We start from the raw sequence: 27153 nt of genomic DNA on the forward strand, positions 1-27153 counted from the left end.
AGATAGCAGGAAGGGAAAAATGAAGGGGGGGAAATCGGAGGGGGAGACGAACTATGAGAGACTATGGACTTTGAGAAACAAACTGAGGGTTCTAGAGGGGAGGGGGTGGGGGGATGGGTTAGCCTGGTGATGGGTATTAAAGAGGGCACGTACTGAATGGAGCACTGGGTGTTATACGCAAACAATGGATCATGGAACACTACATCCATAGTCTCTCATGGGAGCACCCAAATATATAAAACAATAATAAAGGAACTACTTGATAATAATATGATAACAGTAGGGGACTTTAATACCCTACTTACATCAATGGACAGATCATCAAAACAGAAAATCAACAAGGAAACAGTGGCTTTGAATGACACACTGGACTTAACAGATATATTCAGAACATTCCATACCAAAACAGCAGAATATAATTCTGTTCAAGTGCACACAGGACATTCTCCATAATAGATCACATATTAGGTCACAAATCAGGCCTCAAAAAATACAAAAAGATTGAAATAATACCATGAACCTTTTCTGACCACAATGTTATGAAAATAGAAGTCAACCACAAGAAACAATTTGGAAAGACCACAAATACATGGGGGTTAAATAACATGCTACTAAACAATGAATGGGTCAACCAGGAAATCACAAAAGAAATTAAAAAATACAGGGAAACAAATGAAAATAAAAACACAATGGTCCAAAACCTTTGGGATGCAGCAAAAGCTGTCCTAAGAGGGAACCATATAGCAATTCAGGCCTACTTCATGAAGCAAGAAAAATCTCAAATAAGCAACCGAAACTTACACCTAAAGGAGCTAGAAAAAGAACAACAAATTAAGCCTAAAGCCAGAGAAGGAAGGACATCATAAAGATCAGAGCAGAAATAAATGATATAGAAAATAAAAAACCCCAATAGAACAGATCAATGAAACCAGGAGTTGGTTTATTGGAAAAATTAATAAAATTAATAAACCTCTAGCCAGACTTATCCAAAAGAAAAGAGAAAGGACCCAAATAAAATCACAAAGAAGAGAGGAAAAATGAAATCAACACCACAGAAATACAAACAATTATAAGAGAATATTATGAAAAACTATATGCTATGAAAGAAGTTGAAGATGACACAAAAAATGGGAAGATATTCCATGCTCATGGATTGGAAGAACTAATATTGTTAAAATGTCTATACTACCCAAAGCAATTGAGAGATTTAATGCACTCCCAATCAAAATACCAACAGCATTTTTCAAAGAGCTAGAACAAACAATCCCAAAATTTGTATGGAACGACAAAAGACCTCGAATAGCCAAAGCAACCTTGAAAAAGAAAAGCAAAGCTGGAGGCATCACAATTACAAACCTTAAGTTATATTATAGAGCTGCAGTGATCAAAATAGTATGGTATGAGCACAAAAATAGACACATAGATCAATGGAACAGAATAGAAAACCCAGACATGAACCCACAACTATATGGTCAATTAATCTTGGACAAAGCAGGAAAGAATATCCAATGGGAAAAAGAGTCTCTTCAACAAATGATGTTGGGGAAACTGGACAGGAACATGCAAAAGAATGAAACTGGACTACTTTCTTACACCATACACAAAAATAAACTCAAAATGGATTAAAGATCTAAATGTGAGATCTGAAACCATAAAAATCCTAGAGGAGAACACAGGCAGCAACCTCTTTGACCCTAGCTGTGGCAACTTCTTACTAGACACATTGCTGGAGGCAAGGGAAACAGAAACAAAAATGAACTATTGGGACTATTTCAAAGTAAAAAGCTTCCGCACTGTGAAGGAAACAACCAACAAAACTAAAAGGCAACCATGGAATGGGAGAAAATATTTGCAAATGACATGTCTGATAAAGGGTTAGTATCCAAAATATATAAAGAACTTATACAACTCAACACCCAGAAAATGAATAATCCAATTAAAAAACAGGCAAAAGACATGAATAGACATTTTTCCAAAGAAGACATAGAGATGACCAACAGACATGAAAAGATGCTCAGCATCACTCATTGTCAGGGAATTAGATATTAAAAGTACAATGAGATATCACCTCATACTTGTAGGAATGGCTAAAATCAATTACAGAAGAAACAACAGAGGTTGGTGAGGATGTGGAGAAAGGGGAACACTGTTATGCTGTTGGTGGGAATGCAAACTGGTATAGCCACTGTGGAAAACACTATGGAGGTTCCTCAAAGAGTGAAAAATAGAACTACCCCACAACCCAGCAATTGAACTACTAGGTATTTACCCAAAGAATACAAAAATATTAATTGAAAGGGATATATGTACCCTGATGTTTATAGCAGCATTATCTACAATATCCAAATTATGGCAGCAGCCTAAGTGTCCTTCGACTGATGAATGCATAAGGAAGATATGGCACACACACACACACACACACACACACACACACAATGGAGTATTACTCAGCCATAAAAAAGAATGAAATCTTGCCATTTGCAGTGACATGGATGGAGCTAGAGAGTATTATCCTAAGCAAAATTCGTCACAGAAATATAAATACAATATGATTTCACTCATATGTGGAATTTAAGAAACAAAACAAATGAGCAAAAGGGAAAAAAAGAGAGTGAGAGGCAAGCCATGAGACTCTTAATTATAGCAAACAAAGTGATGACTATTAGAGGGGAGGTGGGGAGTGGGAATGGGTGAAATAAGGGATTAAGGAGTGCTTGTGTTGTGATGAGCACCAGGTGTTGTATGGAAGTGCTGAATCACTGTCTTGTACAACTGAAGCTAATATTACACTGTATGTTAACTTACTGGAATTTAAATAAAAACTTTTAAAAAAGGCATCTGACAAAATCCAATACCTGTTCATTATTAAAAAACTCAGAAAACTAGCAGTAGATGGGAATTTCCTCAATATAAAATAGGTTTTTATAAAAACTGCCCAGCTAACATAATACTCAATGATAAAGTACTGAAAGCTTTCCTCCTAAGTACAGAAACAAGTCACAGATGTCCACTTTCACCACTGCTATTCATCATTGTACTGGAATTTCTATTCAAATAAATTAGATAAGAAAAAGAAATAAAATGAATCCATATTAAAAAGGAAGAAATAAAATGACCTCTGTATGCATATGACATAATCCCATGTATACAAAATCTGCAAGAATCTGCAGGAAAAGCAACTAGAGCTAATAAACCAAATCATCATATTTGCAGATTACAAGATCAACACATACAAGTCAGGTGAGTTTCTATGAACCAACAATAAATAATCTGAATAGGAAATTAAGAAAGCAATTTCAAGTATAATAGCAACTAAAAGAATAAAATATCTAGGAATAAATTTGAGCAATAAGGTAAAACACTTATGTACTAAAAACTACAAAACATTGCTGAAATAAAATAAAGACTACATAAATGAAAAGAAAGACATCACATGTCCACGGACTGGAAACTTTAATATTACTAAGATATCAATACTATCTGAAGTGATCTACATATTCAGTGAAAACCCTATCAAAATTTCAAAAGCCTATTTTGCAGAAATGGTAAAAACTGATCCTTAAATTCATATGGAATTACAAGGAGTCCTGAATGCTAAAACAATCTTGAATAAAAATAACAAAGTTGAAGGGCTCACACATCCCAATTTCAAAACTTAATACAAAGCTACAGTAATCAAAATAATGTGATCCTGGCTGGCATAGGGACAGACATATAGACCAACAGAATAGAAGTGAGATTCCAAGAAGAAACACATAACATCTATGGCCATCTGATTTTCAACAAGGGTACCAAGCCAATTCAATGGGAAAAGAATAGTCTTGTCAACAAATGGGACTGTGACAACTGAATTTCCACAGACAAAAGAATAAAGCTGGACCCCTGTTTCACACCAGATAGAAAATTAACTCAAAACAATGTATTTAGGTTAAATTCTTATATTTAGGACCAACAACCTAAATATACTAGCTAAAACCATAAAACACATAGAAGTAAATAGGAGTAAATCTTCATGATCTTGGATTTGACAATGGAATATTAGATATGACACTAAAATCATGAGATTGAAAGAACTATTTAATAAAGTATGTAAAGAAAGAGAAAAATTGATAAATTATACTTCATTAAAATAAGTAAGAGCAAACCAAGAAGGATGAATTTTAACTTGCTGATGAGTTGGACTTTATTTTACAAATGGTAGGAAGCTCGTGAAATGTTTTAAGCAAGAAATATGAACTGGCTTTTAGTGTTTTGAAAAGATTACTTTGGTGCCAGTGTAGAGAATGGATTTAAATGCCTCTTCTTATTACTGAAGTCTAGGAATTTTTATTCTGTCACTATTTTATTGTTTAATTGTTATAAGTAAACATTGATACGTACAAAAAAACCCATTTGTGCATCACAGGACATTATCAGGGAAGTGAAAATGAAACCTATAAATTGGAAGAAAACATTTGCAAATCACATATCTGATAGGGATTTAATATGCAGAATAAAAAAAACCCCAAATCCAACAACAAAAGGCAAACAACTCAATTAAACTAGCAAAGGAAGCCAATGTGCATCTCTTCAATGAAGACATACAAATGCCTAAAAAGCCCTTGAAAAGATGCTCAACATTATTAGTCATTAGTGAAATACAAATCAAAATCACAATGATATATCACTTCTCACTAACCAGAATGGCTATAATTTTTAAAAAAGAGAAAAAAGAAAAGAAGTTATGGCAAGGATTTAGAGAAATTAGAACCCTCATACATTCCTGATGGGAATGTAAAATGCTGCAGCTGCTATGAAAAATAGTCTGGCAGCTCCCGAAAATTTAATAAGGAATTATCATATGACCCAGCAATTCTACTTCTAGGTATATACTCAAAAGAACTGGAAACAGGGACCCAAACAAATACCTGTTCACCAATGTTCATAGCAGCACTATTCACAATAGTTAATAAGTGGAAACAACTCAAGTGTCCATCAACAGATAAATGGATTAATAAAGTGTGGCATGTATACATTTACATTTATATTTATATTGGCATATATATGTATGTGTGAATATTATTCAGCCATAAAAAGGAATGAAGTTCTGATATACACCACAACATGCATGAACCTTGAAAACATGCTAAGTGAAATAAGTAGACACTAAGAACAAATATTGTAGAAGATGTGGTACATATATACAATGGAATATTACTCAGCCATCAAAATGAATGAAATATTGCCATTTGCAACAACATGGATGGAGCTAGAGTGTATTATGCTAAGTGAAATAAGTCAGTCAGAGAAAGACAAATACCATATGATCTCAATCATATGTGGAATTTAAGAAACAAAACAGATGAACATATGGGAGGGGGAAGAAAAAGGAGAGAGGGAAACAAACTATAAGAGACTCTTAATGATAGAGAACAAACTGAGGGTTGATGGAGGGAGTTGGGTAGGAGATGGGCTAGATGGGTGATGGGTATTAAAGAGGGCATTTGCTGTGATGAGCAATGGGTGTTGTATGTAAGTGATGAATCACTGAATTCTACTCCTGAAAGCAATATTGCACTGTATGTGAACTAAAATGTAAAAAACAAAATAAAAAAAAGAATCTGTAAGAGATTTATCTGACACTTGCAATAGGAGGACCTTATTTGGATCCTAATTCAAATAATGAAAAAAAGTTTTTGATGACATTTATGAGCCAACTGGAAATTGGAATGGTAGGTGGATATTTGATGATATTAAGAAATTCTGCCAATTTTTTTAGGTATGATAATGATATTGTGGTCATATTAAAATAGTCCTTATCTTTTAGAGATATATACTGAAATTTGTACAGATGAAGTGATATGTGTCCAAATAATATGGGATGAGTGGGTGTAAGTATAGATGAAACAAGACTGATGAAGTGTTGATAACTATTGGGAACTGGGTGATGGATAACATGGGTGTATTATCCATGCTTTTTTTTCATATAAGAATTTCCTTCATACTATATTTTCTCCATCAATTTATTGTGAAAAATTTCAAATATACAACAAAATAAAAAGAATTTTACAAGAACACTATATATCCATTATTTAGTTTCTCCCATTTTAAAGCACAGGCTATGTCCATCTCTATCCATCCATTAATCCACCTTATTTGTATTCTTTTCAAATAAATTATAGACTTCTGTTTCCTTTCTGATAAGTGGTTCAGCATACATATCATTAACCAATTTAATATTTGTTTAAAATCTTTTCATATAAAATTTACAATGAAATGCACAAATCTTAATTATGTGCATTTGACAAATATATATACTCAGGTAACCAAAATCCCTCTCAAGATACAGAGCATTGCCATCACCCAAAATTTTCTTTGTGCCCCTTCCCAGTCAATCCCCATACATCACTTCAACCTCTCTACTAAGGCAACTACTGTTGTGATCTTTCTACCACAGATTAGTTTTTCTTGCTCTGGATCTTAATATAAGTGAATTCACATAGTATGTACTCTTTTGTGTAATGCTTCTTTAACTCTTCATAATATTTTATAGTTTCATCTACTCTGTTACATGTGTCAGTAGTTGGTTCCTTTTTATTGATGAATAGTATTCCACTGCATGACTATACCAAAGTATTCTCCCATTGATGAACAACTGGGCTATTTCCAGTTTGGGCTATTATAAGTAAATCTACTATTAACATTCTTTATAAGCATTTTGTGAATATAGGGTTTTTATCTCTCTTGGAATGAAATTTCTGAGTCCAAAGATAGGTGTACATTTTGCTTTATAACTGCCAGCCAGAACTTTGTGCAATGTGGTTGTATCACTTTACATTCACACTGCTGGTGTATAAGACTTCCAGTTGCTCCACATCCCCACAAATATTTTCTATTATCAGATTTTGAATGTTAGCCATTCTGGTGGGCATGTAGTATATCTTATTGTGGTACTAATTTGAATTTTCCTGATGACTAATAATGTTGAATACATTTTCATATCCTTTCTGGCTATTCTTAAATCTGTTCTGTAAATCATCTGTTAAAATCTTTTGTCCATGTTTAATTGTTACTTTACATTTTTAATTATGCATATTAGCAGTTCAATTATGTCTTGCACACCAGTCTTTTGTCAGGTATATATCTTGACAATATTTACTCTCCAGTCTCAGCTAGTCTATAAATTTTCTTTTTTTCAGTTTCCATTTTTTAATATTTTATTTTGTATTTAAATAACATTTATATATACTTAAGGTTTGTAACATAATGATTTGATATACATATATACAGTAATATGAGTGATTACCATATAATTAATATATCATCACCTCACATACATGATGGGCACCTGAAATCTACTCTTAGTGTATTTCCAGTATTCAGTATAGTATTAATGACATTTATTATGCTGTACATTAGATCTTTAGACTTATTCATCCTCCATAGATACAACATTGTACTCTTTGGCTGACATCTCCCCATTTCCCCCACGTCCCTGTCCCTGGTAACCACCATTCTACCCTCTGCCTGTATGAGTCTGATTTTTTTAGATTCTGTATATAAGTGAGACCATGCAGTATTTATCTTAACCATGTGTTTCTGATGCTTTGACATCTGGGGCTTTGCTGACCCAGGACAGACTGCCCCTCCCAGGGCTAGCCAATTCTTAGAGACAGTAAACAACTTGCCTTGGAGCTGCACCTTTCATATGCAAGCCAACCAACCCAGAGCCCACACCCCAACCACCTTTATAGGGCTCTCATACTCTAAGCCACTAATCCCCTATCCTAATCACCGCGGGACAGGGACCAGACAACTAGGGTCAGCCCTTACAACCCTGAGTCTGCTGAAATTATTGAAACTAGTCAATCCTAAATCTGCTCATCTGCCTTGCGTGCTTGTTCTCACAGAAGCCACAATAAAGGCTCATGCCCTGTTTTCCTGTCACTCTGCCTCCTGACTGACCCTGGTGCTTCCCATGGCATTCACTGTGTGTCCCCTTCTCTTGGGATCTGTGAATATAGTGACTATTTTTTCAATGGCAGTTGTCTTCTGATCTGATGGACTTGCCATACCTAAAGAAAAATAAAACTTATATTTTAAAATGAGGGTTCATTATACTATTCTGTTCACTTCCGTATATATGTGAAATTTTTCATAATAAAAAATTTCTTAGTTAATGACATTGCTGCTATGAGCTGAATTGTATTACCCCAAAATTTATATTTTGAATCCTTAACCCCCAATCCTTTACAATGTGACTGTATAAAGAAAATAGGGACTTTGAAGAAGTGATTAAGTTAAAATGAAGCTGTTAGTGTGGGCCCTAATCTAATCTGACTGGTATCCTTAGAAGAAAATTTGGATATACAGTGACACCAGGGATGTGTAAACACAGAGAGACAAACAGGTGAGGACACAGCACAAAAAATGGCCATCTAAAAGCCATGGTGTGAGGCCTCAGGAGAAGCCAAACCTGCTGAAACCTTGATCTTGGACTTGTAGCCTTCAGAACTGTGAAAAAAAAAAAAAATTCTTTTGTTTAAGCCATTTTGTGGCATTTTTATGGCAGCCCTGGCAAACTAATACAACTACCCACCCCAACTAGAATACCAAGTCCATTAAATTAAGACAAGGAGTAGGTAGGGCACCTGGGTGGCTCAGTTCGTTAAGCGACTGCCTTCGGCTCAGGTCATGATCCTGGAGTCCCAGGATCGAGTCCCACATCGGGCTCCCTGCTCAGCGGGGAGTCTGCTTCTCCCTCTGACCCTCCCCCGTCTCACGCTCTCTCTATCTCATTCTCTCTCTCAAATAAATAAATAAAATCTTAAAAAAAAAAAAAGACAAGGAGTAGGTAAATGAGGCATCCTTGACTCTTCTCATTTTCAGTTTTAATCAATACCTAGATATGATTGATTGTATTTTCAAATTTTTCTCTCATCTCTTCCTCTTTTTCTCTTTATTACCACTGCTCTATTCCTGGTCTTTATCATCATTCATTGGTGTCTTTGACTCTGGAGTTGTTTTCCTTAAACCTGTCCCCCACATAGCCATCAGAGTAAGCTATTAAAATGTAAATTAAATTATGCCACACCACTGCTTAATGTCTTCCAAAACCTCGCCCTTAATGTCTAGAGAAGAAAGTCCAAGTTTCTTCATATGGCATACCAGGTCCTCCATTAATGTCAATCTTTAACATTTCTTCAGCCATTAGACTACTCCCTGCCTTAACACTTTATACTCACTCTAGTAACACCTCAACAGTTGGTGGTTCCTTGAGATTTCCATGAAATGTCTTATTTTTGTACCTGTGCTAAAACTGTTGTAGGCTTATATACACTTAGGTAATTTGACAAAACTCTATTCATCTTTTAGGAATTAGTGTTTTAAACTTACCTTTTACCTTCTCTAGACAGAAAAATTGGAAAAATACATAGAATACCATAGTAACTACCAGTATACCCAATACCTAGAATTACACATTCTCAGACTTATATTTTACCATCTTTGCTTCAAACATTTTCATGTTTTAAACTTTTTTTATTGTAGAGGTTTTAAAACATTAAAAGTAGCTAGGAGAGTACAATGAACCCCCATGTATCTATCATCAAGTTTTAACACTTACCACCACATGGCCAACATTCTTTCATGTATATACTATACTACTCCCAATGCTACTTCTCTATTTTAAAGCCAATCTTTGAGATATCATTTCACCTATAAATAATTCAATGTGTATCTTTAAAAGATAAGGACTTTTTAAAACAAGAAAATAAACATGATATAACACTTATATTATTAATAATAATAATTTTTAAATATTATCAAATATTACCAAAATATTATCAAATATTTTGTTCAAAAATATTATCAAGTATTTTGTTCATATTTTCCCATTGCCTCATAAATTATTTGCATTGATTTGGTTTCATATAAAATATGAATAAAATAATGAAATAAATAGAACATTGAAGATCAGGTTTAAATCTCCTTTTTTTACTCTTCCTGTATTCTCTTCCTTCCTTCCCTAGAGACAACTAATATCATTAATTAGCTATGTATTTTTCCATTCCAGAGTAAATTCCTATATATGTATCTATGAACAATAAATAGTTTGGCTTTGGATAATTTTAGAAATGTGTACAAATTAAATTATAATACTCTCTTGTAGTTTTAAAAATGGTTATTATAAGTTTAATACTCTTTCTTTTCTACAACTGTTTATTTGTAGCTTTCTTTTTTATTCTTGGTCAGTATTGCTAGAGGTTTCTCTATTGTGTAAATCTTTTAAAAGAACCAACTTTAGGTTCTGCTATTCTCTTTTTTGTTTTATATTTTACTGATTTGTTTTTAATTTTATTCTTTTATTTTATTGAATCTAAAATGCTGTAGGGGTGCCGGGCTGGCTCAGTCGGGTGAGTATGCGACTTGATCTTGGGGTTGTGAGTTCAAGCCCCACAATTGGGTGTGGAGATTTATTAAAAATAAAAATCTTTAAAAATAAAATAAAATAAAATAAAATAAAATAAAATAAAATAAATAAAATACTGCAAATTGTAAAACACCATTATTTCATGTGCCATTAAGAAAAAAAAATACTTTGCCAAGAAATCATGATGTATAATTCATTTTGGAATGTGCATCCCAATTTCAGAGATGTTAAAATATGCAAAAATGGGTATCTTGGAATTGATGACATACAGAATTTCCTTCCATCTATTTGAATTTACTTTTCTCCATTAGATTCTTTTAAACTTATTGAGACTTGTTTTATGACAATATGGTTTATCTTGGTAAATGTTCTATGTGTACTTGGAAAGAATATGTATTAAGCCATTGTTAGGTAGAGTATTTTGTAGATATCAATTAGCTCAAGTTGGTTGATAGTGTTAATGTATTCTATATTCTTACTGATTTACTGTCTAGTTTTCCTATCAATTGCTGAGAAAAGGATGCTGAAGTCCTCATAATTATGTTTGATTATGAAGTCCTCAAACATAATTATGAATTTGTCTGTTTCTCCTCTCAATTTAGTAGTTTTCATGCGCTTTGAAGCTTTATTGTGAGGTGCCTACACATTTAGGATTGGCATGTTTTCTTGGACAAATTTAAATAATGTAATATTCTTCTTAATTCCCTGCTCTGAAATCTACTTTGATGATGTAAGTATAGCCGTTCCAGCTTTCTTTTACATGCTATATATTTTCCATCTTTTTATATTGTATCTTTAAGTTTAAAGTGGATCTCTTTTATTTTTTTAAAGATTTTATTATTTGAGAGAGAGAGGGAGAAGCAGGCCTCCCATTGAGCAGGGAGCCCAATGTGGGGCTCCATCCCAGGACCCCAGGATAATGAACTGAGCCAAAGGTAGACGCTTAACCGACTGAGCCACCCAGGTGCCCCTAGAGTGGGTCTTTTGAGATGGTATATAGCTGGGTCTTACTTTTTTATCCAATATGATAATCTCTGCTTTTTTACTGGGGTGTTCATACTATTTACTTTAACGTAATTAACAGTATGACAGGGCTGCAATTTGTTATTTTGCTATTTTTTCTATTTGACTCATTTGTTCTTTATGTCCCTTTTTCTCTTGTCCTGCCTTCTCTTGGATTGAATATTTAAAAAAATAATTCCATTTAGCTCTACCATTGACTTATATTAGCTATTTTTATTTTAGGGGTTGCTATAGGATTTGTAATATACAACTTTAATTTATTACAGTCTACATCCAAGTGATTTTATGCCATTTTGTGCATATAGTGTAAGAACTTCCTAATGGTATATCTCCATATCCTCTCTTGCCTTTGTGCACTTGTTGTCATACATTTTACGTCTATATAAACTACAAAATTTACATTTTTATTATTTTTCATTTAAAAGAGATAAAAATTGAGAAAATATATTTTATTTTACCTGTACATTTACTATTTCTGGTGCTTTCCTTTATTTAGATCTAAATTTCCATCTGTATTATTATTTTTCTGCCTGAAGAACTTCCTTTATTATTTTTCATGGTGCAGGTCTGGTGGTGATGAATTCTCTCAGTTTCTGTTTTGATCTTTATTTTGTCTATTTTAAAAGATATATTCACTGTGTATAGAACTCTAGGTTTACAGGTCTTTTCATTGTCTTTTGGATAATATACTTTCTGAAGAGAAATCTGTTGTTATACTTGTCTTTGTTCCTCTGTATGTAATGTGTCTTTTTTCTTTTCCCTTTGGCTTCTTTTAAGATTGTTTTTTATCACTGGCTTTCATCAATATATGTGTGCTTTCCTATTAAATAACTTTCTGTCTCCTTGTTCTATTACTTTAAGAGAGGAATGTGTTATGACCATAAATTTGTCAATTGCTCCTTTTAAATCTACTGGGTTGGGATGCCTGCGTGGCTCAGTTGGTTAAGCGTCTGCCTTCGGTTTGGTCCTGGGATCAAGTCTGCATTGGGATCCCTGCTCAGTGGGGAGCCTGCTTCTCCCTCTCCCTCTGCCTACTGCTCCCCCTGCTTGTGTACACACTTTCTCTCTCTGATAAACAAACAAATAAATAAAATCTTTAAATAAAAAAAAACTTTAAATTAAAAAAATAAATCTACCAGGTTATTTACAGTTTGAGGTTATATTATTAGATGTATACATTCCTGTTTGTTATTATCTTCTGGGTAGAATGTCACTTTTATCATTCTATATTGTTTTATCTTTATTTACAGTTTCTGCTTCATACTTTATCTCATATTAATATTGCTATACCACCTTTCCTTAGGATAAGTCAGGTATATTTTTTTGCCATTCCTTTATTTTCAACCTTTCTATATAAATTTGCTTAAGTGTCTCTTATATACAACATATAACTAGATTAAATTTTTAAAACTGATACCTGAAAGTTTAACATGTTTACATTTATTGAAATTACTGATGTATTTGGAACTATTTCAGTTATTTTTTTTTAAGATTTTATTTATTTATTTGAGAGAGAGAGAGAAACAGCATGAGAGGGGAGAGAGTCAGAGGGAGAAGCAGGCTCCCTGCTGAGCCGGGAGCCCAATGTGGTACCTGATCCCAGGACTCAGGGATCATGACCTGAGCTGAAGGCAGATGCTTAACAAACTGAGCCACCCAGGTGCCCCTCAGTTATGTTATTTTGTGTTTTTTCTTAATCATGCTTTTCCTTTCTTTTTTTCTTCTTTTTCACCTTCCACTGTCCTGATTAAATTTTCACAATTCCCCCTTTTTTTCTGTGCTGCTGCTTTGAAAGTTATACCCTCTATACCTATTCTTTTAGCATGCCCTTAAAATTTTAAATTTCATGTTTGAATTTACAAAGCCTACAGTTCATCAACCACTACTTTTCTCCATAAAGATTCAATAACCTAAGAATGCTTTAATTCTCAGGCGCCTGGGTGGCTCAGTTGGTTAAGCAACTGCCTTCAGCTCAGGTCATGATCCTGGAGTCCCTGGATCGAGTCCCGCATCGGGGTCCCTGCGCGGCGAGGAGTCTGCTTCTCCCTCTGACCCTCCCCCCTCTCATGTGCTCTCTCTCTCATTCTCTCTCTCAAATAAATAAATAAAATCTTAAAAAAAAAAAGAATGCTTTAATTCTCATCTTCCCACCCATCTTATTTTAAATAGTCTTTTAGTTTTACTTTATTTCAAATCCCATGAAATTATTTACCATTGTTATTAATTTTTACTGCCTGTTTTTATTTATATTTACCAATATTTTACCAACTTCTAAGCTCACCATTTCTTCTTGCAGTTTGATACCTCTTTTTGGTTTCATTTTACTTCTTTCAAAATTCTTTAGTAACTCACTTATTGAGACAATATGAATAATAACTCTCATAGTCTCTGAACATCTAAAAATATATTTATTTCACCCTCAAAGTTCATTTCAACATAGAATTCTAGGTTGGAAAATATTTTCTTTCAACATTTTGAAGACATTATTCCATTATCTAAGGCATCTATTGTCACTGATAAGAAATCTTCCAGTCTGGGGCGCCTGGGTGGCTCAGGTGGTTAAGCGTCTGCCTTCAGCTCAGGTCATGATCCCAGCGTCCTGGGATGGAGCCCCGCATCCGGCTCCCTGCTCAGCCGGAAGCCTGCTTCTCCCTCTCCTACTCCCCCTGCTTGTGTTCCCTCTCTCTCTGTCTCTATGTCAAATAAACAAAATTAAAAAAAAAAAATCTTTAAAAAAAAAGAAGAAATCTTCCAGTCTAATTATATTCCTTTTGTAGATAAATAGACATTTTCTTTCTGGCAGTTTTTAAGACATTTACTTACTATCTGTGATGCTGTGCAGGTTCACTATGATAGGTCTGCATATAAATTTATTTAATTTTTCTGCTTAGGATTCTTTGTGATCCTTCAATCTAATGATTCATATATACCCTTAATTTTGAAAATGTACCTCTTCAAATATTGCTTCTTCCTGATTATCTCTAGTCTGTCCTCCTGGAACTTTTCTTAGATATAAATTGAACTTTCTCACCCTATCCACCATGTTTCCCAACTTCTTTTTTACCTTTCCAATCTCTTTACCTATCTCTGGTGTGATTTCCTCTGTATCTATCTTCCAAATGTACTAATTATCTCTTCATTTGCTTCCTCTTCAAAGCATATATTTAATATATTAAATTAATATATTTAATAAATTACACATTAAGTTTATATATTTAATTTGATAAATACATGTAATTAATTTATACAATATTATAAATATATATAATTATTTTAATAGCTATATATTAAATATATAAATTAAATTTATATATTTAACTTAATAACTATATTAAGTTAAATGTGTCATGTTTAATATATAATTTATTAAATATAAATTTAATATATAATTATTAAATCAAATTTAAATTTATTATACATTTAATATGTATTTATATATTTAACTTACAGTTTCTGTTCATTCCTTTAACTTTTTAAACACGTATTTATTTTAAAGCCTCTTTCTGATTGGTTTAGTATTTCTAGTTCCTAGGCTATAAATTTTCCCACATTACATCTGATCACATTGCCTCAAAGAAGTTCATTTTCTTGGAATGTTTGTAATTTTTTAACCATGAATTCATCTTCTGTAGACATTTTCTATGGGAGTCCCAAATACCCTAGGTTGTAAGATGTCTCCCTTTGAGGCAGTTTCACACTTACCTTTGTCAAAACCTTAAGGGTTTCACTGATTTCAGACCAGATGCTACTGTTAACTCCTTAGCTCAGTGTCCTCACCATTATAGTCAATTGAACGGTGACCACACCTCAATGCTGCACAGGTCTGGGATTTCAATTTCTCTCAGGTGGGACTTTTTCCCAACCATTGCCCAGAGGATACAGGAAGCTCCTTGACACTTCCCCACGCTGATGGGCCTACTTTCTCTGGTCTTTCATAACCTTCCAATTCTATATTAGTCCTACTTCACATGTACGAGGTTTGTGGTCTGGACCCTCCTTTCCATATGGTTATTACACCTCAGCCCACAATCAATTAGGCCTCTATCTAGTTCTGAAATGCCTGAGAGCAGTTTTAGTTTTAGTCCTACTCACTGCTAAATTTAAATTCTTTTGTTTTTGGCACCTAAGGATTTTTCATTCTTGTTCTGAGCTTGGTCATATATTTATATTATAATGATTTCCCCCCTTATTTTCTTTGTTTTAATTTTTTTGGGGGGGATGCAGACTTTAGATCCTTTTGTGGATTCTTGATCTGCCAGATTGACAAGAAGTCAACCCCAAGATAAGAATAACTCAAAAAGCAAGAAAGACATAAAATGTTAAAAAGTTTAGTCCAGAGAGATGACCCTTATAAGATCAGATTTAAACCACTCTAAGGAACTAAATAGTATTATGAAATTTCTTCAGAAATGAACCCAATATTCAAACCAGTCAACCCATTAGCAAAGAAAGGAACTAAAACTATCTTTTAAGCTTTACTTATATTTATTTTCAAATAAAAATTAAACTTCCTACTTTATTCTTCTGTTAATTAAAAATTAAAAATCCCTATATTTGAAGGGATGTATTATCAAATAAACAAATTCGTAAATATAGGTTAGTTTATATTTACTTTCACTTTGGTGATGATACCAAATTGTTTTAAAATTGAGACCAGTACTTTTGACAAGGACCTAAACTAATGTAAATAAAAAACAAAAAAAAGTAACATTATATATCTATTTAAAGTACTTATATTATGCTAGAGAGAGGCATGACACAAAAATGCAGAATAAAATCAAATAGTAATCTGTATATAATAATGTTCCATAAAGATTTCATAAATAATAATCATCATCAAAGCAACATACGTTGGAAAATGCTTGGCATGTCTGGTTTATTTCCTTTTGTCTGTGCAGAAGTTTCTGGCTGAGGTACGGGAACCCTACAAAAGATGGAAAAAAGATAACAAATAATTACAAAAAGACACTTGAATGAAAAAAAAACCTAATTGGTTCCATTCAGAATTTATTCTAATTCAATCAGTTTGCAAAATATATAGGTTTAGTTTCTTAAAGTAATGCACTAAAAATTTAAGGAAAATATATACAAGTTAGGAACAAATATGCATATATAACTTAGTTCAAATACTGCAATAGATTTTTTAAAGATTGTATTTATTTATTTATTTGAGAGGAAGAGAGAGAGCAAGCGAGTAGGGGGAGGGGCAAAAGGGGAGGGAGAGAAAGAGGGAAAGAATCCCAAGCAGACTCCCCGCTCAGCACAGAGCCCGAAAGAGGGCTTGATCTCACAACCCTGAGATCATGACTTGAGGCAAAACCAAGAATCCGATGCTTAACCGATTAAGCCACCCAGGCACCCCAAATACTATTGCAGATTTAAATGTTCTTTCAATAAGGCGTATTCCACAAAAGGAAGTATTTAACTTTATTAAATAGCAACTAAAGATGGATGGATGGAGATATATATATATATATATATATATATATATATATCTGGGAAACTGTCTGGCCTAACTGTCCAGCCTCCAGCCTCTTTTCAAAGTTTTCTATAAGTCTCATGCTGCTTCAAACTCATATTCCTCCTTTGAAATTTAACTCAAGCATTAATTCCTAAAAGAAGCCATCCTTGATCTCTAGTCAAAGCTCACTACTCCTTGTACATGCTGTTGCTCTCATAGCACCATGAATAAACTTCTATCATAGCATTCATCACTCTGTGTCCAAATTACAGGTTTATGAGTCTATCTCTTCCAACAGATTCTGCTATAAGCTCTGTTATAAAGTCTACAAAAGTATAGACTTTATTTTTATATCTCTATATACTATCTACTCAATAACTATTTATTGAACTGAAATAAATGGAGGAAAAGGGAAGTATCTTATTTTGAAACTGAGGAGAAGCCTACTTTTATAAGGAAAGATTTCCATCTTGTGGGCTATTAGCATATTTCTGTGATGAGTTTTTTCTACTGTATTTCCAAAACTAAAAGCATAAAGTAAAACAGAATGTCATATTGTTGAATGCCACATAATATTGCTCAACTTATTTTATCAATGGATTTTTTCTTATAATGGTAGTATTCGTTATTTTGCTAATGAGTTATTAATGAACTAAAAAGAAGTAGCTTTTATGAAGGAGGCATGCAACCATTTATTTACCTTTAAACCCCAGCAAATAAAAACATATTTTATAGTTGTAATTTGAACTTCTTTCAATCATTGAAAACATGGTATTTCTAGAAATTAGAAAGCTGAAAACATCACCTGTGAAAGAAATCTAACTAAAAAATAGTTAAATTACATGTATTTTGAGATCCTTAAACAGCATGTATCTACTTTTTAATACATATGATTAGGAAGTGACTTTTTCCATCTGAAACAAATTAGAAGAAATAGTTTTCAAAACCCTAACAGCACCATTACATTGTACAGAACTTTTAAAAAGTAGCTTAGGAGATTTTTACTGGAATATGTAATCATCCATTTGTAGGACTTAAATGTCTTAAAGGTGAGGGGATAAATGACAGAAGTGGAGGTATACAATGTCTACAGGTATCAACTGAGGAAAATGAAAAAAGAGAGACGAAAAGTGAAAAGATAAGTGTAGAAAAATAACTGAGGAAGAGAGGGAAAAGAGAGCTAAAGGAAGAGAACATTGCATATGCTGGGTAGTGGCAGAATATTATAAAAATTATGTCAGAGACTCTAAGTTGTACTCTAATCTTGCGCTTTTGTCAACTTATTGACCTTAGGTAAATGTCATACAGATTCTATAGAATGTCATTCTCTCATCTTTATATGAGGATTATAATTAACATTATTGAGGTCTTAGAAAGTATCTTTCATGCACAGAAATTAAAAGTACTTAATATACATACACATATGTATAAATCCTATATTTTATCTTTTCTGAATCTCAGATTTCTCTTTTATAAAATTGAAATAATTATCCTGTGCCTTCCTCACTGGGATGTTGACGATCAAATGATGTAATATAAATAATTTTACACTGTATATTGAAATTCTCTATACAATTAAATGAAGGAATATTTTCAGTGCCTTCTACCTAAGAAAAGCAGAAGATACTATACAAAAAGGACCAGAATATAGAATTTCTTTGAGAAATTGCTAATATAAGCAAATTAGCAATAATTTACAATGATCAAAAATGCTAAAGTCTTTGTGATCATTAATTCAAATTAGCAAATGCTTTTCAGGCAACAACCATTATTTAAAAACTTTTCCTCTGGTGTCTTCTGCTTTTCTTAGGAGGAGAATTGAAAATGATTTTTTTGAAAATGATTTTTAAGGATTCATCTAACCATGGCGTGATTAATTTTCTCTCTTTATAGAGTACATATTACCAAGAGAATGAACTGAAGAAGTTTTAATGTCTGTTGATTATATTTTATTTCTCAGTGCTAACTTTTGAATGAGTAGATGGATTTTGACTACATTTTACTATCTAACAGAGAGCACCATGGTTCACTAGCTACCATTTGTATTAAAACATTAATATAAGCTCTTAAATGGTCATATTTCTTATTATTATACCAACAGAAGCAGATCAACAGGTGATCTAGATGGACAAAACAGATATACAACCTCAAAAGTAAATATCTAAAAAAGAATCAAATGGACTTTCTACAGCTGAGAAAGAAAACAGCTGAACTTTAGAACTATGGCACAATAAAGAACATATCTGGTCTTTGTCTCTGGTTCCTGGTTCAAAAACCCTTAGAATTTCCATAGTGACAAGAGTACCTCCGTTATGCTAATGAGGTAACTCATGGTGAGCCCCTAGACAGTTTGAAGATAAGAACTGTTATCAGATACATTAAGCATACCGCTCAAAGGTTGAAACACCGAATTAGCCTAACTTCTATTACGGGGAGGGGAGCTGAAGATCAAGTTCAATCACATGGCCAATAATTTAATCTATCATGCCTAAGTAATGAAATACCCCCCCAAAAATCTGGACATCAAGACTTGGTGGATCTTCGTGGTTGGTGAACACATTGATGTACCTACCAGGAGAGGCACAATAAGTTCTAGGGATCCTACATACATTATGGTGACTACAGTTAACAGTACTGTAATACATACTTGAAAGTTACTAAGAGTAAATGTTAAATGTTCTTACTATAAAAAAATAATAGTTATGTGAGGTCATGGATGTGTTAAATAATCTTATTGTGGTAATTATTTTGCAATACATACATGTATCAAATCATCACACTGTACACCTTAAATTTACAAAGTAATATATGTCAATTATATCTCAATAAAGCTGTGAAAAAATAAATATCCTTAGACCACTAAAAAAAGAAAAAAGAAGTGAGACATAGGTGGTTTCTACCACCAGTTGTATTCAACACTGTAGTAGAGGTCCTAACCAGTACAATAATGCTAGAAAAAGAAATAAAAGCAAAATGATTGGAAAGGAAGAAATAAACCACAAGTATTTGCAGATTACATGACTTATACAGAGAAAATTTAAAAAAAAAACCCTACAAACTCAGAATAAGTGATTTTATCAAGGTTGCTGAATATAAGCTCAGGATACAACCAAAAACAGTTCCCTGATTGGGCACAACTAACATTAAAGACTAGAGTTTTAAAAAATCTTAAAATCTAAAATGATTCTATACGTCAACTGCTTTATTAGTGTCTTGGTTATCTTTCTGCTTCAGAAAAACCAAAAATGTTAATTACATACAATTCATAATGGATAAAGTTTATATAGGAAAGAGTCATGCTTAAATAACTGGTCAACAAATATAAGCTATAGTATTTTAAATTTAAATAAAATGTATTTTTTTTTGTAGTTCCTCATTTTAAACTCATTGTCAAGTAGTCCATGCCAAGCGTGGCAGATAAGAGGGCTTCTGTTATGGGTTATATTATGTCCCCCAAAATTCATGTTGAAGTCCCAACCCCCAGTACCTCAGAATGTAATCTTATTTGGAGATAGTTTCACTGAAGAGATAAATTAGTTAAAATAAGTTCATACTGGGGTGGGTGGGCCCCTAATCCAATGTATCTGATGTCCTTATAAAAAGGGGGAATTTGGACATAGACACAGATTGGGGGTGAGGTTTCTACAAGCCACAGAACGTCAAAGATTGCCAGAAAACCACCAGATGCTAGGGGAGAGACAAGGGGCAGATTCTTTCACACAGTGCTCAAAACAAACTGACCCTGCTGAAACTTTGATCTTGGACTTCTAGCTTACAGAACTGTGAGGTCTTAAGTTTCCATTGTTTAAGCCATACAGTTTGTAGTACTTCATTATAGCAGCCCTAAAAAATGAATGCAAATTTGGGTACCAGGAAGTGGAGTGCTACTGTAACAAATAATTTAAAAGGTGGAAGTGGCTTTGGAATTGAGTATTACATAGAGGCTGAAAGAGTTCTGAGAGAAAGCTTTTTGTCTTAGAGAATATGTATGTTTTTTTGAGAGTATATATGTTGTTATGAACAGAATGTTGCTAGAAATATGAATGTAAGAGGCGCTTCCGGTTAAGTCTCAGACAGAAATGAGGAATGGGTTATTGGAAACTGGATGAAAAGCGATCCTTGTTATAAAGTGGCAAAGATCTTTGCTGAACTGTGTTCTGTTGGATGGCAGGTGAAACTTGTATGCAGTGAACTTGCATATTTAGCTGAAGAGATTTTTAAGCAAAGTGTTGAAGGTGAAGCCTGGTTTCTCCTTGTTGCTTATAGTAAAATACAAGAGGGGAGAGAGAAGTTGAGAAATTGTTAAGAAAAAGGAACCAAAATTTTGATACTTGGAAAATTCTCAGCCTATCTATACTGCAAAAATGAGAAAGCTTGCTCTGGAAGGAACACCAACAGTGTTGTTGGACAACCATTTGCCCGAAGCTTGTGATTTGTGGATCCCATCAACCATCTCAGTAGGCATGCTGCTAGCTTGGACTGAAAGGGATATAGGTGGGATGAAATCCGATTTCTGGGATTCTACAGTCAGGAAATGAGTTGATAAGAGATAACCAGCAGTGATCATGTGTTATCTTTCAAGAAAAGGGACAATGATCCCTCAGTTCCAGAGGGCAGGGGCAGCACTCAGGGCCAAGGAAGTGGGGCTACCATCCTGGTGGGCCCAGAAGATACAGTATCCTGCCAGAGAGGATAATTCTGGAGGCTTGAAATCAATTGGAATTGGTCCTGCTAGGTTTTGAACTTGCTTGTGATGCATGACCCCCTTTCTTTCCAATTTATCCCTTTTGAAATAGGAATGCTTATCCTCTGCCTGTCTTATCATTGTGTTCTGGACAGATAACATGTCTAGTTTCACAGGTTCACAGATGTAAAGAATTTTGCCCCAGGATGAAATCACCCTGCATTTCAACAATACATGATTTAGATGATGTTCAGATGAGAGTTTGGACTTAGAGTTGATGTTAGTATGGGTTAAGATTTCTGGGATGTTCTGATGGGTTGAACATATTTTGCATGTGAGAAGGACATGAATTTTTAGGGGCCAGATGGCAGACTGTTATGGGCTGAACCATGTCCCTACTAAGTATGACTACCAATACATAACCAATTACATCTTCAATAACCCTCAGAATGAGACCTTTTTTGGAAATAGGGTCACTGAAGATATAATTGATTAAGATGAGGTCTTACTGGAGTAGAACAGTACTCCAGAATAGGTCCCTAATCTAATATGGCTGGTGTCTTTATAAGAAGGGAAAATTTGAACACAGGTATGCACACAGGGAAAATGCCATGTGAAAATGAAGACAGAGATTGAAGTGATGCTTCTAGAAGACAAGGAATGCCAAAGATTGCCATAAACCACCAGAAGCTAGGGGAGAGGTATGGAAGAGATTCTGCCTTGCAGTCCTCAGAAGGAACTCACTCTGCCAATGCTTTGATCTTGGATTTTAGCAGCCCTAGAAAACTAATACCACTTCTAGTGGAATTGGTCATTTTACATGGTAGAAATAAAAAAAAAATTAATATGCTATGTGTATACTTAATACAAATGACTTACAGTTTGGCATATGGCCCTTGCAGAATTCTTTTTTTCTTGGTAGGGCTCAAGCTTGTATATGCAGTTTGAAAACACTGAGAGCTCATAGGATCATCATCTTGATGCCGTTTATTATTATCTCTTTCCTGACTTTGATTTTCTCTCCTAGCTGCTTGGGATGTTGAGGGTCGGTTAGCATTCTAAAACCAAAAATTTAGAGAAAACATTTTAAACTAATGCACAAAAATTATTTTTCTTAAAAGACTATAATTTTAGTTTATCCATTTTTTATAATCTTAAGAGTTATGACAACATTTTTGCAATCATAAAAGTGCTTTCATAAAGCTGATTTATAGATAGGATTATATTTATCCTAATGCATCTGGTATTAAAATATTTTTTAAAGGAAGGTAAATAAAAGTCCTTCTTATACTAATATAACTGAAAAGTTAGATTGGATGCTTATTTCCATATGAACAGAAATCCTAGAAATAAGTTTTAAAAAGATAAATTCACAGAAAAAATTAACTCATTTGTCTTGATTGTGCCTAGATTCCAGTAATGGCCTTTTCTACTAGAGCCTTTATCCTACAAGAGTCATTGCTATGTCTTAAAAAATCTGGGTGAGACTGCCATGCCAGATATGAAGATAAAAATTTCCTGTGAAAGTGTTCCTATAGTTCTGGCCTGGACAAAAGGAATGGAAAGAATATAATCATACATACCACCTGGGAATTTAAGTAAAGAGAATCATAATAGGCTCAAATTATGCAGAAAGCAAAAATAAGATACCAAGTGTTGAAGGCCTTGGGAAATATCAGAGGCTGTGAACTTCAGCCCAGCCTGCTCCAAAATAAATGAGAGAAAAAGGAAACAAACGAAACACATAAATGATTTTTTTTCCCTCTGAGGTTTACATCATTAAGCGGCAATACATGTGAGTTCTGAATAAAATGTACAAGGTACCAATTGTAATTATGATCGCAGTGCATTCAGAGATATACTATTAATTCTCTGGCACCATACCCGAAGTGTTTCTGATGCTGAGGCACTTTCAGTTGCACTGGCATGGGGGATATACTTTATAACAGTAATTATCCCCTGAATTGCAATGCGCTTTTGTTCCCTATACTGCAAGTCTTCAATCTCCTTCCTCACTTCACTTATAGCTGTCAAGAGCGACTCAACTGCAAAAGAATAATTCCGGGGAAATTGTAAGTTTTAAAGAACTGAAATGATAAAAATAAGAATTAGATTTGCAATGTCATTTCACAACATGAAATCATAAACTTGCTACATAACTTAAATTTGTGAAATTTATGTTGATGCTTGACATCATCCCCTTATGCAATTTTTGTAAAATAGGCAAAATATAGTTATCAGTTAAATTGCGATACAGTCCTCTAGTCTGGAGTCTTAATTTGAAACAGAAATTTTGCATATTGAATGTATAGTTGACCACTGAACAACAGGGGGGTTAGGGGCACCAAACCCCTTGCAGTCAAAAATCCATGTATAAATTTTGACTCCCCCAAAACTTTACTAATAGCCTACTGTTGACCAGAAGCCTTATTGACAACATAAACAGTTGATTAACACATATTTTCTATAAATATTATATACTGTATTCTTACAATAAAGTAATCTAGGGAAAAGAAAACATTAAGAAAATCCTAAGAAAAAAATAGTTACAGTACTGTATGTGTATTTATTGAAACAAATCACATATAAGTGGATCTGTAAAGTTCAAACCTGTGTTGTTCAAGGGTCAACTGTAATTTACACATCATATTTCAAAGTATAAAGTGTTGCCTAGCCACTGCACAGAAATATACATTTTAATATATACAACCATATACTACATATTGCTGGCATTATGAAGTACAAAAGGATGCCAATATTTAGATGATGGTAGGTCAGCATTTCAAGGTTTCTCTTTTTTTCCCCAAACCATGCAATTATCCCACAGCTTTTAAAAAAAGAATATACTTATATTAAACTCTTCAACCATCATATCTTAATTCTACTAAAATAAATTAATGTTAGGCCTCTCATCAGTACTTATTCTGCACCTCATTTATTTTGGTGTCATTTTTATTTAAAGGTAGCGCTCAACTGTGTAATATCCAATATATATCATTCCACAAGAGTAGCATAATACAGTGTCAGTATCTTGTTATCAAATTATCCAGTGTCTCCTTGATATCTTTAGTCTCTGTATGTAACGTCATAGGAGTTGGATCTACTAAAGTCAGATTTGATCTCAATAACATTGAATCAAGATATGATGTCCAGTTAGTCATCATCTATGTTCTCCCTTCTTCTAGTCTAATAAAATCCAAATATTAACCTTTAGGAGGCATGACATGTATTTTTAGATCTTCATAGAGACAAAATTTTTATCAGTGAGTGTTGCTACATATTAGCTCATGATATCTATCACACGTATGGCATAGAAACATATCATACATGACGAATAATTACATTAGTACCTTTGACAGAACTACTATACTTTGAAAATGTCTCTGGCACTGGTGGATAGGGGTAATATCCACCAATAACAGTATTCTTCACTTCCTCAGAATCGGTCCTTGTTTTAATCCAATGAATAAAGTTTTTTACCTTGGTGTCGTTGGTATATGGCTGGCCTCTATGACCTTTTTGCAAGAAGGGTAAAACCAAAAAATGAGAAAAAAACTCACTGTAATGAATTGTATGGACTTTTTTTGTATAAAAACAGTATATCAAAATAATCTCTTGTGTCACCAAGAAAAGAAGTTCATTTATTCACTGCGTAGCAGATTACACTTAATATGTATACAAAAATTATCAAAGACAGTAAACCAATCCTACGTTGAGAAGGAAATCAGACATATTAGAATTTAAGTGGACTAAACCATAGCTGCCTACAGGATAAAGTCATAATGAAAAGAAAACTAATAATCTGGATTTTTCTAACTATCAAAATGGTTGGCATCTTCTTAAAAAACTGATTTTTAAATCATGTATTAACCTAAAGGTATGGCATCATGTTTGAACTGAATTGCCTATGATATAGCTCAGCATTTAAATTCATGTTCTTAAAACATATTTAACAGTATCATTTACATGTGATTATTGTTAGTATTTATAAAATGAGGTATTGACAAAGATGTGTATTACATCCTTCCTAGGACTCTTCTATTGACAAGTTTTTTAATTATCAACATGGTAGTATTTGAGTAAGCACACCACTCCACACTATTTCTTCACTCATCTGGAAACTTTAAACTTTATTGTTTTGACCCCGTTATCAGAAAGAACGGAGAAAAATGATGTGCTTCTAGACAACTAATAAGACTCTTCTTGTTATATAAGTAAAATCTGAGCTCAGGGACCAAAATTTGATGAACATTTTTAGTTAGTATTTAAAAATATTGTTTACTGTATCCATATTATGATATAGGGCCTAACAGTCTTCAATCTATCAAAGCAATTTATGATTATCTACCTTACATCAAGCAGGAATTAAAGTTAACCCAAGGACATAAATGCAATTCTCCAGTGAGTCACAAAATCATTGCTTCAGTCATAATTAATCTAGAAGCAATACATTTCACAGGCTAAATATTCTTTGCCAAAACATCCTTACAGCAATAAAGGAGGTCAAAACAAAGCTATCTTGTGGTTGAATGTTGTGATATAAAAATTAATTTAATTAATAGAAAATATATTACATCTCCAATAAAGTATAAACCAAGATATTGCTCACCAGTAATAAACACTCGGCTCTCATTTGTAGTGGTTAGGTAAAGCAGTTTAGGTACTTGGGTGTCATTCCTGACAACTTTCAACTGTGTACACACGAAATAGGTCACTGTAAAAATGAAAACAGTTATGAAGAAACTTCTGCCTTTTGAAGAGGACATACCAAGATCAGTATCTAACACAGTGCTTCTCAAACTTTAATGAACATAGGAATCACCTGGGACAATTGTTAAAATGCGAATTCAGATTCAGTAGTTTTAGAGTGGGGCCTGAGATTCTCCACTTCTTAATAAGCTCTCGGTGATACTAGTGTTGCCAGCCCTTTGACCACACTGGGAGCAACAAGGATCTAACACTTACCTTTTTCTTTAGATAAAGGATCTAACACTTACTTTTCCTTTAGAAAGTACAGTGGCTGCACCTAACTGAAGTTACTGCTTGCACAGTTGAAGATGGCAAGTCTCTCTAATCAGGCATACAACTGAGTGTGAACAGTTATTTCCTACAGAGAAAAAACGCTTAGTTTCTCCAGGATGCTTTTACTGATTAACCCAATCTAACACTGATCCCTGAATTACTCTGACTCCTTCCACCAGATAGGGGTATACACTGTTAACTTGAATTTCCTTATGCATGTGTTTATCTTAATTAGACTTTAAGTCTCCATGACAGGGCTTATACAACCCATTCTTTACTATTCACCTTGCTGAATTGTTTTCAACTGTCTATCAATTAGTTAGGTAAAGTTTCATTAAGCCAACAACATTTTTTTTAAATTTTAACTTATCACATGCCAAAATGGTTATAGTCTTATGAACTAGGAAATGAAGAAATAAATGTAAATACTTGTATCTCACAATAATGGTAAGTTCTCATTTGAGATAATACTTCCCTAGAGTATGATAATAACGATAAATTCATTCACTGTATCTAACATTTCCTAATTCTTTATCTTATAGCAACAAAAAT

General features: G+C 33.5%; 1 protein-coding gene across 2 annotated transcripts in view; it reads right to left on the bottom strand.

The window, feature by feature from the left end:
* The window catches only part of RADX (RPA1 related single stranded DNA binding protein, X-linked), an 81531-nt gene that overhangs the window by 32608 nt on the left and 21770 nt on the right, over positions 1-27153 (bottom strand). For both annotated transcript variants that reach the window (XM_032392831.1, XM_032392830.1), the window contains exons 7-11: positions 26189-26293; positions 24930-25094; positions 23464-23624; positions 22459-22637; positions 16285-16358 (exon numbers count right to left, since the gene is read on the bottom strand). In XM_032392831.1, the coding sequence (XP_032248722.1) occupies positions 16285-16358; positions 22459-22637; positions 23464-23624; positions 24930-25094; positions 26189-26293 (684 nt within the window). The remainder of the gene's footprint in view (positions 1-16284; positions 16359-22458; positions 22638-23463; positions 23625-24929; positions 25095-26188; positions 26294-27153) is intronic.

The sequence above is a fragment of the Phoca vitulina genome, unplaced genomic scaffold (genome assembly GCF_004348235.1).
Source record: "Phoca vitulina isolate PV1807 unplaced genomic scaffold, GSC_HSeal_1.0 scaffold69, whole genome shotgun sequence".
Classification (NCBI taxonomy): domain Eukaryota; kingdom Metazoa; phylum Chordata; class Mammalia; order Carnivora; family Phocidae; genus Phoca; species Phoca vitulina.